Below are 21,160 nucleotides of genomic sequence, written 5' to 3' on the forward strand. Positions count from 1 at the left end.
ATACTGTATATATAAAGTCTCTTAATACTATCTAAAATATAAAATGGCTATATACCAGATTTGTAACTGGTCGTGCTTATTTCCAACGTATCAATATTATGACGTGTTATTCTCACTCTTTTTTCCTAACCAGTTGTAGAAAGGATCCCAACAGTTATTGAATGTAGCCATAGTTTCGTTTCTTACTAATATAGTTAATTTTGTCATCTCTGCACAGTATGTAATTTTTTTTATTATTGCGTCATTCGGAGGTATCTCCTCGTTCTTCCACCACTGCGCAAAAGTTAATCTGGCTGCTGTTGTTAAATGGACAATTAGATGTATTTGGGATTTAGGTAGTTTTTGTCTAATAATGCCCAGAAGAAAACATTCAGGGTTTTTTTCTATTGTCAAATTAAGGATTTCGTCAATCCAGGTTCCGATTTTATTCCAATAGATTTTAGCTTTTGTGCATTGCCACCATAAATGGAAATAGGTGCCTATTTCTTGGTGACACTTCCAACAATAAGGTGAAAGTTTATTATTTAGTTTTGTTAATTTAATCGGGGTAATATGCCACCTGTAAAACATTTTAACTAAATTCTCTTTAGTTAATAGAAATTATAAATTGGCAATAGTCAATTTATAATTTCTGCTCCAAAGTATTTGCCATTCCTCTTCTTTGATCTCTTTTTTGAGGTCCAGATTCCATTGTTTTACATTAATTTTTGTGTTAATATTGTCCAATTCGTTATAGTTTAAGTAACAATAGAATTTTTTAATTAATTGTTCCTGGGAGTCTGTACAAAGTTTGTCTAGTGGGGCATTTTTAATTATTCCAGGATTACTTTTATCTTTGTTGAATTTAGTTTGTATCTGTAAGTAATCCCACCATTCTGTTTTTTGACCAAGATTTTCTAATTCTATTCTTGATCTAATTTCACCATTGGAATTTAGTATATCCTTGTACCTTATTATATTGTTTTTTTTAATGAAAATTAGGATGCACATATGCTTCTAGTGGGGCATACCATGTGGGGATTCCTTTGTAAAGTTTAGACTTAATTTTTTTCCAGGTATTTATTAAAGATTTCCTAATCAGATGGTTAGTAAAATATTTATGGGTCCTCGACTTCTCATCCCAAAGATAGTAGTGCCATCCTGAGTGGAGGTCGTGACCTTCTAAGCTAAGTAATCTGATGTTAGATAAGATCATCCATTCTCTCATCCAAGTTAGGGATGCGGCAATGTAATAGTCTTTCCAAATTGGGAGTGCCAGACCTCCTTCTTCTTTTCTATCTTGTAAATATTTTAAGCGAATTCGAGGACGCTTGTTCTGCCAGATGAAGTTACTGGTAATTTTGTTCAATTTTATAAAGAATTCCTGTTTCAATTGAATTGGGATTGTTTGGAATAGGAACAGTATTTTAGGCAAGATGTTAAGTTTTATAGCCGCAATCTTCCCTAGTAAGGAGAGTTGTAGATTTTTCCATTTCAACAAGTCAGATTGTATTTTATCTATTAGTTTATTGTAATTGTTTTCTTTTAGGCTAGACACTTTATTCGTCAAATTAATGCCAAGGTATTTGATTTTTTGAACTATTTGGATATCAAGTTTGGCTGTTAAGATGGCTTTCTGCGGTTCTCTCATATTTTTGGTTAAGATTTGATTTTTGTTTTATTTATTTTAAGGCCTGCCACTGTGCCATATTCTTCTAGGACGGTCAGTAGTTTAGGTCCTGATTCTAAAGGGTCTTCTATAATAAATACCAGGTCGTCCGCAAAAGCTTGTAGCTTATAAATTTCATTTTTGCACTTTAGCCCTTTTATATCTTCCTTTTTTCTAATAATTCTAGTTAGTACTTCTAATGTTAGGATAAACAGTAGTGGGGACAATGGACACCCTTGTCTCGTTCCTTTGTGAAGGGAAATTTTTGTTGATATATCTCCATTAAGGATGATATATGCTGATTGATCGGTGTATATGGCTTTTATTGCGTTTAGGAATTTAGGGCCAAATTCCATATATTCAAGTTGTTTGAATATAAATTTCCAGGACACGTTGTCAAAAGCCTTCTGGGCGTCAAGAAAAATTAATGCCACTTGTTTTTCACTGTGGGCTTCGTAGTACTCCAGGGTGTCCAGTACTATTCTAATATTATTCTTTAGCTGTCTTCCAGGGAGGAAGCCGTTTTGATCCGAATGTATGAATTGGTTTAGAAATCCTTTAATTCTACTAGCTAGAATGGAGCTAAATATTTTGTAGTCGGCGTTTAAAAGAGAGATAGGACGGTAGTTAGCTATATCTGTAGGGTCCGTATCTTTTTTCGATATTAGCGCTAGGTTTGCTTCTGTCCAGGATGTTGGAATTATGCCTCTATCTAGGGCCTCGTTTAAGGCTTCAAGCAGGGCCTTTTCCATTTCTTTGGGGAGGTCTTTGTAGAATTCAGATGGGATACCATCAGGGCCCGGGGCTTTGTAATTTTTTTGCCCTTTGATTGCTTCTTTTAATTCTATGACAGTGATTGGCTTATTTATTATATCTTTCATTTCTAGAGGTACTTTAGGAAGATTAGCCTGTTCTAAAATTTCTTGTATTTTTTGGTCATGTTCGATATTAGGTGTATTTTCGGGATTGTCATAAAGCTTACTATAAAAGTCACTAGCAATCTGTTTTTTTCTTTCCAAGTCATGACATATTTCCCCGTTTGTTGTCTTAAGACAGTTTATGAGTTTCTTTTCTTTTTGTTTTTTGAGTTTATTGGCTAACCATTTGCTAGGTTTGTTGGCATTTTCAAAATTATATTGATTGCTACTTTTAATTTGTTGTGCTAGGTTTAGTTGATCTATTAAGTTTAACTCATGTTTTATTTGTGACATTTTTTGTTTAAATTCTTTTTTGGGGGGATATAATTGTAAGTTTTCTTCTAAGAATCTATACTCTTCTTCTAGTTTATTCGATTTCTGTTTTAATTGTTTTATATTGTTTTAATTTTGTTATACTCCGCCCAGAGTCCGATAGGAATTGGGCGGCTTAGAAATGCAACCAGTTAATGTAAATTAAATATTGTGCACAAAACAACTTCAGAAAAAAAATATGCCCAGATCATTTGCTCTGGTGAACAGAGTCTCATTTAAAGATTGTCAGGCTCTAGAGATATTTTAAAGAGCCATTTCATTCTTCAACTGCTGTTTTTCTGCTAGTTGTCTGGTATGCAGGAAATGCTGTTTGGACCATTTGTCCATCTTTACTCAACACACCATCCATGTACATTTCCCCTTACTGTTTCCCTTCTTCCAGATGAGCTTGATGTGTCCCTGCAGGCTACACAGTGTTACCTGCCAACTGAAATCACATCACCTGAGCCTGGCAAAGCTGGAGATATCGCAGCTACAGGTAAGAAACATTGCTGAACTTCTGGATCACCTGGAATAGAAGAAGACATCTAGGGGGACAAAAGCCAGGAAGTTTGGGTTGGGTTGGCATAAGAACTGATCAGGAGCATGACAGCTGCAGTTTAAGGCTCTGAGCAGATTATGGTCTGCTTATGTAGGATTCATTGTCGTAAACTCCTTAAAACCCACCTTTGCCATCAGGCATGGGGGAATTGAAACATCTCCCCCGGGCCTATACAGTTATGTATGGTATGCTTGTGTGTATGTTTGCTTTTAATAATGGGGCTTTTAGTGTTTCTTTTAAATTATTAGCTTTGTTATACAGTGATACCTTGTCTTACAAACTTAATTGGTTTCGGGACGAGGTTCTTAAGGTGAAAAGTTTGTAAGACGAAACAATGTTTCCCATAGGAATCAATGGAAAAGCGATTAATGCGTGCAAGCCCAAAATTCACCCCTTTTGCCAGCCGAAGCGCCTGTTTTTGCACTGCTGGGATTTCCCTGAGGCTCCCCTCGCTGGGAAACCCCACCTCCGGACTTCCGTTGTCACCGAAGTGCCCATTTTTGCGCTGCTGGGTTTCCCCTGCAGCATCACAAAAACACGGAAGTCCGGAGGTGGGGTTTCCCATGGAGGGGAGCCTCGGGAGAATCCCAGCAGCGCAAAAATGGGTGCTTCGGTGGCAACGGAAGTCCGGAGGCGGGGCATCCCAGCGGTGGCGGTGGGTTTGTAAGGTGAAAATAGTTTGTAAGAAGAGGCAAAAAAATCTTAAACCCCAGGTTTGTATCTCGAAAAGATTGTATGACGAGGCGTTTGTAAGACGAGGTATCACTGTATATTGTTTATTATTGCTGTGAGCCGCCCCGAGTCTACGGAGAGGGGCGGCATACAAATCTAATAAATGAATGAATGAATGAATAAATAAATAAAAAAAATTATTTTCTCCACCACAGGCCAGATCTGGCTTCCCAGCATTGAGTTTGACACCCCTGCTCCAGAACCGTTCTTTCTTTTCTGTGACTTATTATATAATGTGGATTTCTTTCTTTCACTCACTTAGTGTCAGATTCCAGTTGTGCTCTAGAAGAGGAGCCCACTCAGGCATTTGACTTCAGCCCATCCTTTTTACCCACCAGACGTCAATTCAGGAATGGTGAGTCTCTCTTTTTCCAATGAGGAGAGATTTTTTCCCCATGATGGAATTTGTGGTTGAATGGATGACAGGGTGAAAAGAGGGAATGTACAGTGGTACCTCTACTTACGAACTTAATTCGTTCCGTGACCAGGTTCTTAAGTAGAAAAGTTTGTAAGAAGAAGCAATTTTTCCCATAGGAATCAATGTAAAAGCAAATAATGTGTGCGATTGGGGAAACCACAGGGAGGGTGGAGGCCCTGTTTCCTCCCAGGAGATTCCTAGAGAGGCCTCACAGAGGCTTCTCCTTGCCTTTTCCGGCCCTGTTGCCTTCCAGGAGATTCCTAGAGAGGCCCCACAGAGGCTTCTCCCTGCATTTTCTGGCCTTGTTTCCTCCCAGGAGATTCCTAGAGAGGCCCCACAGAGGCTTCTCCCTGCCTTTTCCGGCCCTGTTTCCTCCCAGGAGATTCCTACAGGGCCCCCACGGAGGCTTTTCCGGCCCTGTTTCCTCCCAGGAGATTCCTACAGAAGCCCCACGGAGGCTTCTCCCTGCCTTTTCCGGCCCTGCTTCCTCTCAGGAGATTCCTACAGAAGCCCCACGGAGGTTTCTCCCTGCCTTTTCCACCCTTGTTTCCTCCCAGGAGATTCCTAGAGAGGCCCCACGGAGGCTTCTCCCTGCCTTTTCCGATAACAGTTTTGGAGGCTCGGGTTTGTAAGTGGAAAATAGTTCTTGAGAAGAGGCAAAAACATCTTGAACACCCAGTTCTTATCTAGAAAAGTTTGTAAGTAGAGGTGTTTGTAGATAGAGGTACCACTGTACATTCTTTTAGATTGCACTGTTAAACAGTCCATAACTTTTGGGTTGGTAATATATCGGCTGCAGGTGTTGCAGAATGCCACAAGAGGGAGTTAGAGTTCATAGCTTATTTCTCTGAGTCATCTTTTCTGTTTCTCTTTGACTACTGACTGTTAGGTTTGCTCTGCATTTTCTCTGTAATCTCTTTGTATTGTAGTTATGTGTTTAGGCTTGATACGCTCCTTGCATTGAATTTGGGTCATGATCTGTTTTTAAAAAAAATCAATTTAATCTCTTTGCCATTGCCCCAAATTTCTCGTTTGCTTATCTTCTTTTCATTGATTGCACCTGAAAATGCCTGAATAGCTTTTTAGGATCTTGGATCACGTTTTCTCAAGTAGGTAGTCCTTACACAATTGAGCCCAGAATTTCTTTTTGCCAAGACAGACTGTTATTAAAGCGAGTTTTGCTACAAGTTTACCGCCTTTCTCACCACAGCCATTAAGTGAATCATTGCAGTTGTGAAATTAGTAATAGACTAATTAGTGTGTGGGGGGGGGGATCATTAGTCACTTTTTTCAGTGCCATTGTAACTTTGGTCACTAAATGAGCTGTTGTAAGTCAAGGACTGCTTGTATTCTAAAAGCAGCTATCTGACAAATCTTTTCTAGAAGGGGATGTCAGAAATAAGTTTATTTCTGAAGGTAATAGTACAATGCAACTACAGTAGTACCTCTAGATACGAGTTTAATTCGTTCCAGACCTGAGCTCGTATGTCGATCAACTCGCATCTTGAACGAATGCCTTTAGACTTTGTTTTTCCGCGCCGAGATAACCAGAAGCAAGGATTCTTGCGCCACCTAGTGGAAGCTCGGCTCATATCCCGAATTTGAGCTCGGGTGTCGAACAGAAATTTCGCTCGCATCGTGGCTCGTAACTTGGAATACTCGCATGTGGAGCAGCTCGTATCTAGAGGTACTACTTTAAATGGTTTGTAACCATAGGGAAGGCTGATGTAAGCCATAATCAGCCTGTAATCATGGGTTTGCTAAATGTGCTGCAACCTGATTGGCTGTAACCTATATAATAGGTGTAACACCCTTGCATGGGTATGGTTTGATATAGAGTGGTTTGTTATAGAGTGATTTGTAGTTAGTGGTTAGTACTTAGTGGTTGCAGTGGTGGATGTAATAAGAGTTATATACTAGTATTGTGGATAGTTTATTATGGTGGTTAAATGTAAAGGTGATAGTTTATTTAGAGTAGCATTTTGATAAGAAGAAAAGTAAAAATATTTTTACAAAAAAAAAGCCTGCTGCAGTGTTTTTTATTGAAGACTTCAATTAGGTATAGTGGTTAACTGTGGCTAGTTGGTGGGTTACCTTCTGCATGCACAAAGCTCTCCCAATAGGTTATGGGCTAAATATAGCCAAGATTAGGCTCAGTTACGAGACCAGTTACCTGATTAATACCAGTCCAGTAATCTAAAGTACTGTAATGATAATAATAATAATAATAATAATAATAATAATAATAATAATAACAACAACAACAACAACAACAACAACAACAATAACAATAATAGAAACATAGAAACATAGAAGTCTGACGGCAGAAAAAGACCCCATGGTCCATCTAGTCTGCCCTTATACTATTTTCTGTATTTTATCTTAGGATGGATATATGTTTATCCCAGGCATGTTTAAATTCAGTTACTGTGGATTTATCTACCACGTCTGCTGGAAGTTTGTTCCAAGGATCTACTACTCTTTCAGTAAAATAATATTTTCTCATGTTGCTTTTGATCTTTCCCCCAACTAACCTCAGATTGTGTCCCCTTGTTCTTGTGTTCACTTTCCTATTAAAAACACTTCCCTCCTGGACCTTATTTAACCCTTTAATATATTTAAATGTTTCGATCATGTCCCCCCTTTTCCTTCTGTCCTCCAGACTATACAGATTGAGTTCATTAAGTCTTTCCTGATACGTTTTATACTTAAGACCTTCCACCATTCTTGTAGCCCGTCTTTGGACCCGTTCAATTTTGTCAATATCTTTTTGTAGGTGAGGTCTCCAGAACTGAACACAGTATTCCAAATGTGGTCTCACCAGCATTCTATATAGCGGGATCATAATCTCCCTCTTCCTGCTTGTTATACCTCTAGCTATGCAGCCAAGCATCCTACTTGCTTTCCCTACTGCCTGACTGCACTGTTCACCCATTTTGAGACTGTCAGAAATCACTACGCCTAAATCCTTTTCTTTTGAAGTATTTGCTAACACAGAACTGCCAATACAATAGTCAGATTGAGGATTTCTTTTCCCCAAGTGCATTATTTTACATTTGGAAACATTAAACTGCAGTTTCCATTGCTTTGACCATTTATCTAGTAAAGCTAAATCATTTACCATATTGCCGACGCCTCCAGGAATATCAACCCTATTGCACACTTTAGAGTCATCGGCAAATAGGCAAACCTTCCCTACCAGACCTTCCCCTATGTCACTCACAAACATATTAAAAAGAATAGGACCCAGAACAGACCCTTGTGGCACACCGCTTGTAACCTGACTCTGCTCAGAATACTCGCCATTCACAACAACCCTCTGGTGTCTATGCTTCAGCCAGCTGCAAATCCATTGAACTATCCAGGGATTAAGTCCAATCTTCACTAATTTATCTATCAGCTCTTTATGTGGAACCGTATCAAAGGCTTTGCTGAAGTCCAGGTAGGCAATATCCACGGCACCACCTTCATCCAACACCTTTGTGACATAGTCAAAGAAATCAATGAGATTAGTCTGACATGATTTGCCTTCAGTAAAGCCATGCTGATTTGGGTCCAATAAGTTATTGTTTTTTAGGTGCTGATTTATCCTCTTTTTCAGTAGAGTCTCCATCATTTTAACGACAACTGATGTCAAGCTAACTGGCCTGTAGTTACCAGCTTCTTCTCTACTGCCCTTCTTGTGGATAGGCACAACACTTGCCATTCTCCAATCCTCAGGAACATCTCCAAATCAGTCAGGGGGGTAGCAATGACAGATCTGAGTTCTTTAAGAACTCTGGGGTGGATGCCATCTGGACCCATTGCCTTATTTATCTTTAATCGTTCAAGTTCTTCTAAGACATCGGCTTCTAAGATCACTGGAGCTGAATCCGTACAGTTGGAAGCAATGCTATATCCCTCTATAGTATTATTTTGTAAGGTGTCTTTTGAGAAAACTGAACAGAAGTAGCTATTGAAATGGTCAGCGATCTCCTTATTCCCATTAATGCATGTATTTTTCCCGGTACTAAGCTTCGTGATGCCGCAGTTTTTCTTCTTCTTATCACTAATATATCTGAAGAAGGTTTTATCTCCCTTCTTTAGAGATTTGGCAATTTCTTCCTCTTTTGAGGCTTTAGCAGCATATATTATCTGCTTCGCCTCCTTCTGTCTCATTTTATACACCTCCCTATCAGCTATACTTCCAGACTCTTTATACCTCCTATAGGCAGCCTTTTTTTCATTGACTATAGTCCTTACATCATTGCTAAACCATAGCGGTTTCTTCTTCCTTTTACCTTTAGTTATTTGTCTTACATACAGTCCAGTGGCTTTTAAGATGGCCTTTTTAAATACAGTCCACTGGGTGCTCGCTCCTGCCATTTTATCCCTCCCCTTTAATTCATTATCTAAATATTCCCCCATTGCATTAAAATTTGTTTTTCTGAAATCCAATACTTTGGTTGCATTATAGGATTGCTCACAATGAGTTTTTACATCAAACCACAAACATAGATGGTCACTGCAACCTAAATTTTCTCCCACCTTGACATCTGAAACCCAATTCCCATTTGTAAAAACTAAATCTAGAATATTCTCCCCTCTAGTTGGTGTCTTAACCAGCTGTGCCAGAGCTGCTCCTGTAAAGGCCTCTACTATATTCTTACTTTTGCATGTAAGGGCACTGGGGATATTCCAGTCAACATCAGGCATGTTGAAATCACCCATAACCACAATATCTCCCTTTACTGCCATTTGGGTAATTTCATCCACCATCTTGTTGTCATATTCCTCAGATTGCCCTGGAGGCCTATAGATCACCCCAATTCTAATGACAGAACCGTCTTTATTTTGCATGCAAATCCAGAGGGTCTCTAGATCTTGACATGTATTTTGAATTAGTGTTGTTTTTAGAGTTTCTTTAACATAAATGGCTACTCCACCTCCCCTTCTCTCTATTCTATCCTTCCTATACAGTGTATATCCTGGTATGGATATTTCCCATTCATTAGAATCCTTAAACCATGTCTCAGTTATGGCAACCAGGTCCAAATTATCTCTAGATATTATGGCCATTAATTCATAGAGCTTGTTGCTCAAGCTTCGAGCATTCGTGCACATTACACGAAGAACATTATTTTCATTATTAGTTTGCCCCTTATCATCAACAACTACATCTATTTTATTTGCAGCTCCCTTTTCATAAGCTTCCAAAAACTGCTTTATCCTCATTGGTCGGGGACAGAAATCACCCACATCAGTTACATCTCTGTCCCCTTTACCTAGTTTAAATGCCTGTCCAAAAAAGTTCTGAATTCCTCACCGAGTACCTGGGTACCTCTGTATGATGGATGCAAACCATCCCTCTTAAACAACTCCCTATTAGACCACCTACTGACATCATGACTTACATAGCCAAAACCTTCAGCTTTACACCACTGCTTTAACCACACATTAAACTCTATGATACACGTTGTTTTATCCTCTTGGCCACAAACCGGTAACACCTCTGAGAAAGTCACTGAATCTGCTATTTTACCCAGCTCCACACTTAGACATTGAAAATCTCTTTTTACTACATTGACATTTCTCTGGGACAAATCATTTGTGCCAAGATGCACCACCACATCAATGTTATTACCTTTACTCACAGCCTTGACAATGTTTGTAATCCTCCTCCTGTCCCTACTGGCAGTGGCCCCTGGGAGACACCTCAGCACCTTCACCACGTCCTTACTCTGTCCCAAATCAACACCTCTAACAGTCGAATCACCCACAAGAAAATGTGTCCTCTTTATATTTCTACTAACTGCACTTGATGGTTTGGTGACATTTACAACAACTTCCCCTTTGAATATCCCCTCATTCTCTGCCTGAGGGGCCTTGCTAATATCTCCAACATCCTTACTATCTAAATCCGCAAGAACAGTATAGGAATTCGATAAAGAGAGACCAAAATTACTATGTTATTGTTATTGGATTTGTATGCAGCCCCTCTCTGTAGACTCAGGGCGGCTAAGAACAATGATAAAAACATCATGTGACAATCCAATAATAAAACAGCTAAAACCCCTTATTTATAAAGTAGCCAGACTAGGCCAGACTGAAGGACCAGCATTCCTCTGTTTCAGTGTTCTTGGGTTCCTGTGCTGAAGAAGAAGTCAGAAGACCAGAATTGGGTCAGAATTGGGGAGAAATTATTTGTATTATATAATAATAATAATAATAATAATAATAATAATAATAATAATAATAATAATATCATTATTATTATTATTATTATTATTTATTAGATTTGTATGCCGCCCCTCTCCAAAGACTCGGGGCAGCTCACAACAATAATAAAACAGTGTGACAGTGTAAACAAATCTAATATTTTTTTAAAAAGCATCTAAAAACCCATCATTTAAAAACCATGCAACACACGCATACCATACATAAAACTATAAAAGCCTGGGGGAGATGTCTCAATTCCCCCATGCCTGGCGATATAGGTGGGTCTTAAGTAGTTTGCGAAAGACAAGGAGGGTGGGGGCAGTTCTGATCTCTGGGGGGAGCTGGTTCCAGAGGGCTGGGGCCGCCACAGAGAAGGCTGTTCCCCTGGGGCCCGTCAGACAACACTGTGTAGTTGACAGGACCTGGAGAAGGCCGAGTCTGCGGAGAGGGGAGGCATACAAATCCAATCAATCAATCAATCAATCAATCAATCAATCAACAAACAAACAAACAAACAAACTCTGTGAGACCTCATCAGCCGCTGGGATTAGTTTAGTTTAGACCAGGGGCTACTTTAAACTTGGTGCTATGCTGGCTGGGGAATTCTGGGAGTTGAAGACACAAGTCTTACATGTTTGAGGACCTCTGCTTAAGAACAAATGAAGACAAACAATGTCTCTACTTGTCGTCCCAGTAATCAGCTCACCTTTGAAAGACATCACTTCTGACCAGGAAGATGACATGCTGGAAGCTACCCAGCCATACTGTGAGGAGCCCAAGCAATTCTCAGCAGAGCCTTGTGAGGTCTTGGTTGGCAAAGGGAAGCTGGACCCAGAGCAGCCTGTTCAGAACCAACCTGAAGGGGACAAGTGTTTTGAGCAGGTGCCTCAACCTGACGTCTCAGCTGCAGCCTCTCCAGGAGAAGGAACCACATCCAGTCTTCCAGGGGGCAATGCTCCACCTCAGGCTGTAGAGTTGCCCTCCGTGCAGTCCTCCTCGCAGGCACCAGAGGGCGCCCCTGAAGAGGAAACTCAACCTGTCCCCTCTGTGCAAATTCCCCTTGTGGGCGGTAAGGCATCCTTGACTCCACAGGAGGAAGAGAAGACAGTGGAGGAGGTCCCGGAAAGTGGAAGCCCTTCTTCAGAGGTGGTACCGAGACAGAGTGAGGCAAGTGAGTGGCAGCATGTAAAACATTCTCATAAGAGGAATGAAAGGATTGTGGTTCTCACTGCTGCATTGCAATTGTGGAGGCTGCACAATTCATTTATGTTTATATTTACTCACTCATTCACCGTATTTTTGGAGTATAAGAGACAGTTTCGTTTTGGGGGAGGATAACAAGGGGAAAAATTCTGCCTCTGCCTCCCAGCAAACTGTACAGATGATATACAGTACAGTGTTTACAAGTGTGCCCGACTCATGGAAATAGCAAAGAATTGGAGAAATGTATATTATGGCAGTATATTACTGCCAGAAAGTTCTCTGAAATGTAGTCACAGTAACTCCTCCCAATTATTTAAATAGATCAACTACATACATGACTAAGTCAAGGTTTAACTCAGCTGCCTTATCTTAATACTAAAACAGGACACTGCTATATTTCAGACTATACTTGTACAGATGCTGTTAAAATTGATGTGACTTTCTGGAAGTGTAGTTATTCTCTTCTATTTAAAAGAACATACGATATCACTGGGCCTCTTCAGATCAAGCATTTATTTTAAAAATAGTCTTCATTTTGTTGTCTAGAACAATTTTTGTTTAAACAACGTTTAGATCTGTACCGCCCCTCCTTCCTACCTTTCTGGAAAGCTTTAAAAAGCCTGACTTTGCAGGCAGGTCTGGGGTCATTGAGCAACAGCATCTAAAAGTGATGAATGTTTTATAGGGATTTTTAAATTGTTTTATATTGTCCTAATTTTGTCAGACGCCGCCCTTATAAACGTAACAAATTAAATTAAATTGTTGAACCTGACTGGACAGAGTCAGGATGATGTGACTGGACTCGATTTTATTACTCTCTTATTTTTGGCAGTACAGTGGTACCTCTACTTCAGAACTTAATTTGTTCCATGACCAGGTTCTTAAGTAGAAAAGTTTGTAAGTAGAAGCAATTTTTCCCATAGGAATCAATGTAAAACCAAATAATGCGTGCAAACTCATTAGGAAAGAAATAAAAGCTCGGAATTTGGGTGGGAGGAGGAGGAGGAGGAAGAAGAGGAAGAGGACAGTCGCTGCCCAGAGCGAAGGGGGAGTTTCTTTTCTCTGGGTGCTGGCAGAGGTTTATTCCCTCTCCAAGCACCCAGAGAAAGGAAAATGCTTCGTTCACTCTGGACTGCCAAAACCTCTTTAAGCGCCATCAAAAGGCTCCTCTGGCAGTCCAGAAAAGCCCGAGATGGCCAGGATTAAAGGGGGAATGTCAGGAAACTGGCTGGGCCTTCGTGCCGCTCTCAAATTTCCTGGGAAATTTTTCCGGGCTCGGGTTCTTAAGTAGAAAATGGTTCTTAAGAAGAGGCAATTTTTTTTTGAACACCCGGTTCTTATCTAGAAAAGTTCTTAAGTAGAGGTACCACTGTAGTAGTCATAAGCAAAGGCCAAAGTGGTAAAGTGAACGCCACAATTGTTAAGGATCTGGTCGTTAAGTGAATCCATTGTTTGCTATGGGATGGAAACTGGGAGGAAAAATACTTTGTAAATACAGGCAGGTTGCCTGGGGCTCAAAATGGGGTCATGACAGTAGGGGAAGGTGATTATCGTAACTTCAGCACCTTGTCCAAAGTAGCTTTTGGGTCCATTGTAACTTTGATTTTTGAATGGTTGCTAAGCAAGCAGTCATAAGCCAATCATCTGTATAGCCGAAAACTCTGGCAGGAAGCCAGGATTATAGCACATTGGTGCGGAATAGCGTTCCATTTCCCTTTGGTTTATGTGAGGTGGGGAAAACGTATGGGAAATGGCGGTCTGTATTTCTGCTCTGCCCCCTGGTGGTAGGAAAAAAAATGAAACAGTGTTTTTCAATCCAGGCTGTTTCATTTTTTGGCTTTTTCTAGCTCCTGTGGAGGACCGAGTGGAAGAAAACTCGGAATTAGTAAGAGAAACAAAGACTCCTAAGAAGGTAAGCATCAGATTCACCTTTATTTATTTAATATCCTGTCTTTATTATTTTTATAAATAATAAATATATATACAAAATATAAAACATTATATTAAATACAAATGACAGTTATTTGTTGTTACATAAAGTAATACACACGCATATATACACATACATTTGCAAAGAACTGGCTCAACTGATAAAAGGGAGTAGAGCAGTGATGGCGAACCTGTGGCACAAGCGCCACAGGTGGCACGTGGAGCCATATCTGTTCTGGTTTCTGGTAGAAGTTTAGTAATTCCAAATAACTCTCATTAAATGCATCATTTCATGAATAAAGCAACTCCATTTATTTCTCTGCTCTCCTGTATTTTCAACACATTCCAGACATCACTCGGTCCGTTATCTCTCTCTTAGCCACATTTCTCACATTCCTTTTCCTGCTTCACTTAGACAAGATTTATTTCCTAACTACTTAGCTGTATAAAAGACAGCAGCACTGACTAATTACAATACAAAATACTTGGCTTACTTTAGCGTGGCGAAAACACCTCCATATTTATTTTCAGCAATGTTGAAACTCCACCCTTCTTCTCCACCAGCCCCCTGACGTGCCAAATACCTCACTACAATATTTAACCCATTCCTCTCCTTAATATCTTCTTCCAGACCTTTGCTCTCTACGTTTCTGAATCCTTCTGAATTTAGGATTAACCCAGCGAGCGTCTGATTCTTCCTCACTAGATCCTGAACTCATAGCCCCATCCTGTGGCTGGCCTCCCACCTGTTCTACTACCTGTAACCCGGGCCCCACACTACTTCATAAACACTATCTGAATCTGAGTCCTCAATATCTTCATCATCCTCCAGCTGATCAAGAGTACAACAATATCCGCTGGCACGCGAGCCGTTGCCCTAGCTCAGGTCCAATGTGCATGTATGTGCCGACCAGCTGATTTTCGGCTCACACAGAGGCTGTGGGAGAGCATCTTTGGCTTGCAGAGAGCCTCCAGAGGGATGGTGGAAGGGGTTTTTACCCTCCCCTCGCTCCAGGGAAGCCTTTGGAGCCTGGGGAGGGAAAAACACAAGCCTACTGGGCCCACCAGAAGTTGGGAAATAGGCCGTTTCTGGCCTTCATGGGGCCTCCGGGGGCTGGGGGAAGCTGTTTTCGCTCTCCCCAGGTACTGAATTATACGCGTAGGTACTTATGCACGCTCACTAGTGCACGCTTATGCTGTTTTGGCATCCAAGAGAAAAAAGGTTCGCCATCACTGGAGTAGAGCCTGTGGCTTAGAGGAATAATCACTGCCCAGCAAGGCATAAGCAGCTCAGGTTCGAATCCTAGAAGGGTATGGCTGGCTGACAAAAGCTAAAAAACTTGAAATTCATCTATACTAGTTTCCCTTTATTTCTTTATCAGTTCTTTGCAAGCTGGCAAAATATGGTTTTGATGTCTGGATGGTCCCTGGAGTGGGGCTGAAAGACAAAAGGGAGCAATGAGCTCCCTCCTATATTTACGTATGCCGGATGACTTGACAGAAAAATACATATACATTTGCATGTATATGTATTTACATAAGGGAACACAATCTGAAGTTAGTTGGGGGAAAGATCAAAAGCAACGTGAGGAAATATTATTTCACTGAAAGAGTAGTAGATCCTTGGAACAAACTTCCAGCAGACGTGGTTGGTAAATCCACAGTAACTGAATTTAAACATGCCTGGGATAAACATATATCCATCCTAAGATAAAATACAGGAAATAGATGGACCATGAGGTATTTTTTTGCCGTCAGTCTTCTATGTTTCTATGTTTCTATATACAGTGGTGCCTCTACTTACGAACTTAATTCGTTCCGTGACCAGGTTCTTAAGTAGAAAAGTTTGTAAGAAGAAGCAATTTTTTCCCAGAGGAATCAATTTAAAAGCAATTGGGGAAACTACAGGGAGGGTGGAGGTTCTGTTTCCTCTCAGGAGATTCCTAGGGAGGCTCCATGGAGGCCTCTCCCCGCCTTTTCTGGCCCTGTTTCCTCCCAGGAGATTCCTAGAGAGGCCCCATGGAGACTTCCCCCTGCCTTTTCCGGCTCTGTTTCCTCCCAGGAGATTCGTAAAGAGGCCCCACGGAGGCTTCTCCCTGCCTTTTCCGGTTACAGTTTTGGAGGCTCGAATTTGTAAGTGGAAAATGTTTCTTGAGAAGAGGCAAAAAAAAAAATCTTGAATGCCTGGTTCTTATCTAGAAAAGTTTGTAAGTAGAGGCGTTCTTAGGTAGAGGTACCATTCTATATATACATGTACATATACATACATATATACATATACACACAAACACACACACTATATATATATATATCTGATATACTATATATAGAGTGATCTGGTAAAGCTAACCTTCACAGTTGTTATACCTCATGAAGTAGAACAAGGTAACTGTGATTTGTAAACTGTGGGTTGAGATGATAACTGAACTGGAAACCTGCCCCCGTCCCCAACAACCTGGTTAAACCGAATCATGGTTTGCTGTGATGCCTGACCTCCATTTGATATCCTTAGGTGTCGGCGCCAACCCAGGAGGATCCGCCTTCAGCAACGCCCCCCGCCTGCGAGCTGCGGCGCAGTCTGCGATTGTCAACCACTTCCGCTTCACCCACTCCTGTCCCAGAAAGACGAAGCCTGCGCCATCGCGGATCTGGGGCCATCGTTGCACACAGCACCCCGGTTGCCCCAGAGACCAGGCGTAGGGGGTTACGGCGGCTCGCCAACGCAACTCAGCCAGTGAGGGAAGTGAAGAAGAGGCCAGAACAGCCCGGAGATGAAGTGCCGAAGAAGAAGGCCAGGAATGCTGCTCCCGTTCCTCAAGGCCTAACGAGGAGCTCCCAGAGGGCTTCCAGGGCTTCCAGCAAAGTTACAGAAGTAGCTAGAGCCGTCTCTAGCGGCAGTTCCGGGACCAGGCAATCCACAAAACGGGCCTGGAAGGCTCCTCCTCCGTACCTTGGGTTAGAAGAGCAGACAGAGCGTCCGAGGACTCGGGCCAGCAGCAACAGCAGCACTTCCGTGAGCACCCCAAGCCCAAAGGATTCTGGGAAAGGGGCCAAGCCTCGGCAGGTGAGTATCGGAGAAGAGGAAGAAGAAACTGCCCTAAGCTCTCTATCCCCCCTCTCTTTCAGGGCAACGGACCAATAATAATAATAATAATAATAATAATAATAATAATAATAATAATAATAATAGTAATAGTAATAATAGTAATAATAATAACAACAACAATAATAACAATAATAGAAAATAAATAATGATAATAAAAAATGATGATAATAATAATAATAATAATAATAATAATAATAATAAATGATAATAAAAAATGATAATAATAATAATAACAACAATGATAACGATAACAACAGAGTTGTTACGACCACAATTGAGCCCAAAATTTATATTGCTAAGTGAAACACGGCCCAAGTAAGTGTTTTTTTTTTTTTTACGTTTATTTACAAAGGGCATAACAGTATGTTAGCAGTAGTCACAGATTCTGAGGAGGATGAACCGGGTCCATCTTGGTACTCTAGGCCAGTGTTCTTGAAAGCGGAGTCTGAGAGTGAGTGTGAGGGAGAATTGGAACTTGAAAAACCCGAGGAACCACCAGAGACTGTAGAAACCGCAATTATGGTAATGTCTGACTCGGAGGAGGAGGATGCTGGGGACCAGGAGCCTCTATTAGATGCCAGGGTCAGAAAGTAACGAAGTAGACAGGAATATCTTTATGGAAAAAAGTTCTAGAAGGTGAATATCTCTATGAAAGAAAGTTTAGACTTTGAATATCTCTAGGAAACAGTTGACCCCACCCAGACAATATATAAGTGAGGATTTATGGGAAAAGAGGTGTGGAGATTCAACGTTTGTAATGGTGGAGGTCCTAGATCTGGAGTTCCAGAAATGCTTCGTTGGTAAACTGCTGTTATCCCTTTAAGTTCATCGTGCAAACATGCAGCTGTCTGAGGCAAACCTGAAGATTCGTGAGTGTGTGTGTGTTTGAAGGACAATACAGCATTGAAGAATGCCTAAATTGGATTTGGCTCCCAGCTGCAGCCCTCTCCTTAGACCAGGGGGATAGGCAAAGTTGGCTCGTCTATGAAATGTGGACTTCAACTTCCAGAATTCCTGAGCTATCATGATTGGCTCAGGAATTCTGGGAGTTGAAGTCCACAAGTCATAGAAGAGCCAATTTTGCCTACCCCCGTATTAGATAATTTGACTGGGAATGCTGCCAACATGGACTAAAAGCCTTGTTTTGTACACATCATTTTTAAATATAGCATTTTTAAATATATGTATCAGGAAAGACTTAATGAACTCAATCTGTATAGTCTGGAGGAAGAAGGAAAAGGGGGGACATGATCAAAACATTTAAATATGTTAAAGGGTTAAATAAGGTCCAGGAGGGAAGTGTTTTTAATAAAAAAGTGAACACAAGAACAAGGGGACACAATCTGCAGTTAGTTGGGGGAAAGATCAAAAGCAACATGAGAAAATATTATTTGACTGAAAGAGTAGTAGATCCTTGGAACAAACTTCCAGCAGACGTGGTTGGTAAATCCACAATAACTGAATTTAAACATGCCTGGGATAAACATGGATCCATCCTAAGATAAAATACAGGAAATAGTATAAGGGCAGACTAGATGGACCATGAGGTCTTTTTCTGCCGTCAGACTTCTATGTTTCTTTGTTTCTATGATGTGTTTGGTTTGAACTTTCTGTGAATGGGTGCTCCTTTGTTCCGATCCGATTAGGCCCAAGCAGAACCCACTCCGTCTTCAGGAAGGAGGTTGCGGTCTCACACCCCAGAGACCAAAACGGCAACTCAAAAGGCTTCATCGGACACTCGCACCCGGCGTTTCACCGGAACTGGCAGCCCTGCCCCCAAGGTACGACGCCTGCATTATTAGCATAGCAAAGGAGGGGATGGATGGAGCTGGACAAGGGAAGACGGCCCCTGTTGTTAACATGAGAGTTTTTCAAATCTCCTGCCTCTTCTCCTTCCAGGTGCTGTTCACAGGTGTGATCGATGAGGAAGGAGAGCGTGTAGTGGTCGAGTTGGGGGGCTCACTGGCGGAATCTGTCTATGACTGCACTCTCCTCGTGACAGACCGCGTACGTCGCACCGTCAAGTTCTTGTGCGCTCTGGCTCGGGGAATCCCCATCGTGACGCTCGATTGGCTGGAGAAGGTAATTCACTTTTCTGATAACCCAGAATTATGGTCGTATGCCATGCCAATTGTTAAAAGCAGTAACGCTTAATAAGAATACAGTGCAACCTCGGTTAGTGAACACAATCCTTTCCGGAAAGATGGTTCCAATCCAAAATGTTCACTATCCGAAATAATTTTCCCCATAAGAAATAAAGGGAATAGAAATAATTGGTTCCCAGCCCCTGTTGACTCACTATTATTATTATTATTATTATTATTATTATTAATAATAATAATAATAATAATAATTAGATTTGTATGCCGCCCCTCTCCGCAGACTCGGGGCGGCTCACAGCATCAGTAAAACAATGTACAACAAATCTAATAATTAAAAAAAACACTAAAAACCCCTTATTAAAAGCAAACATACACACAAATATATCATGCATAAACTGTATAGGCCTGGGGGAGATGTCTCAGTTCCCCCATGCCTGATGGCAGAGGTGGGTTTTAAGGAGGTTACGAAAGGCAAGGAGGGTGGGGGCAGTTCTAATCTCCGGGGGGGAGCTGGTTCCAGAGGGTCGGGGCCATCACAGAGAAGGCTCTTCCCCTGGGTCCCGCCAAACGACATTGGTTAGTTGACGGGACCCAAAGAAGGCCAACTCTGTGGGACCTAACCGGTCACTGGGATTCGTGCGGCAGAAGGTGGTCCTGGAGATATTCTGGTCCGATGCCATGAAGAGCTTTATAGGTTATATAGGTATGATTTTTTTTTAATGAGAACAGCTATAAAACAGTACATAAAGAGTTAAACAAACATAAAAACATTAAAGAAAGCATTTAAACATAAGACAACATTTAACTAAACATAAGAAAACTTACCTTTTTGACTGCCATTTGATGGCGTTACTGGATGGAGTTGTGGGGTGGAAGGGGTGGAATTATTGCTTGGAGGGGAAATCCCACTCCATGAGAATAACTGGCATTGTGAATTCCCTTCTCTGTCGCTTTGAGATTGAAGGAAAAAACTTGTCCAGTGTCTGTTGCTTCTGCCTTTTTTGTAACACTTTGCGGTAATACGACATCACATTATCACGACCGAACGGACGTAACTGTGTCTCCAGCATGCGTGGGGGTGACATCAGCTGTTCACAATCTGAAATTTTGTTCATTAATCGGTGCAAACTTTTAGCAAAATTTTTGGTCACTAACTGAATTGTTCACTAACCCAGGCGTTCACTAACCGAGGTTCCACTGTATTCTTATTAGGTATTTTATCAGAAAATTTAAACAAAGAAGAAATATACTTGATTGTACATATTGTTACAGCAGCTAGAATAGCACATGCACAGAATTGGAAGTTGAATCAAAGTCCAAACGAAAGAGAAATACTATGTAACATTTTAGGCTGTGCTGAAATGAATAGATTTACCTTTAAGCCAAAAGATAAAAAAAGAGTGTGGTTATTATAAAATCTGGGGCAAGTTCTATGAATGATTGGAAAGTAAAAATAACCGAGAAATAATTATTTTTAAATCACTTTTAAAGAAATATATGATATTTTAATTCCAATCTATTAAAAGACCCGGATGACGAAATAAGGATTGGTAGCAGCAATGGATAAGGATTTAACACAGGGGGGAAAGGATGAAATTAGATATTGAGTAAAGATATCTATGTCTTGATATAGATAGAAAAAGGGATACAAGGGAATAGATTTTATAATATCATTATTTGTGGAGGATATATGTTTGATGAGTAGTTAATTTTAATTAATTTAGCAGGGAAGAGCAAATCACTTTAGTAAAAAGTGTAATTTAAGATATCTAGACTTTCTTTTTGAATGTTTAATGTAACGAAAGATTATTACTGTCTTTTATTGCATATGTTGTTTTTTATTCCATGTTTGAGAAAAATAAAGCAAATTTTATACCCCTACCCCCAAAAAAGCAATAGCGCTTAAGACTTCTAAACCACTTCACTGTGCTTTACAACACTTTCTTAAGTGGGTTTACAATGTCAGCATATTGTTCCCAACTATCTATAAGTCCTCATTTTACCAACCTCGGAAGAAGGGAAAGCTGCTGAGA

The 21,160-nt window shown here is 40.7% G+C and overlaps 1 protein-coding gene across 2 annotated transcripts in view; it reads left to right on the plus strand.

Annotated features, from left to right (window-relative positions):
• The window catches only part of MDC1 (mediator of DNA damage checkpoint 1), a 50,879-nt gene that overhangs the window by 20,562 nt on the left and 9,157 nt on the right, over positions 1–21,160 (plus strand). The window contains exons 6-12 of one of the 2 annotated variants that reach the window (XM_070737733.1): positions 3,281–3,376; positions 4,434–4,526; positions 11,482–11,958; positions 13,838–13,902; positions 16,432–16,983; positions 18,672–18,806; positions 18,925–19,107. In XM_070737733.1, coding sequence (XP_070593834.1) covers positions 3,281–3,376; positions 4,434–4,526; positions 11,482–11,958; positions 13,838–13,902; positions 16,432–16,983; positions 18,672–18,806; positions 18,925–19,107 — 1,601 coding nt within the window. The remainder of the gene's footprint in view (positions 1–3,280; positions 3,377–4,433; positions 4,527–11,481; positions 11,959–13,837; positions 13,903–16,431; positions 16,984–18,671; positions 18,807–18,924; positions 19,108–21,160) is intronic. The other variant, XM_070737735.1, reaches the window with a different exon arrangement.

This window comes from Erythrolamprus reginae, chromosome 2 (assembly GCF_031021105.1).
Source record: "Erythrolamprus reginae isolate rEryReg1 chromosome 2, rEryReg1.hap1, whole genome shotgun sequence".
Classification (NCBI taxonomy): Eukaryota; Metazoa; Chordata; class Lepidosauria; order Squamata; family Dipsadidae; genus Erythrolamprus; species Erythrolamprus reginae.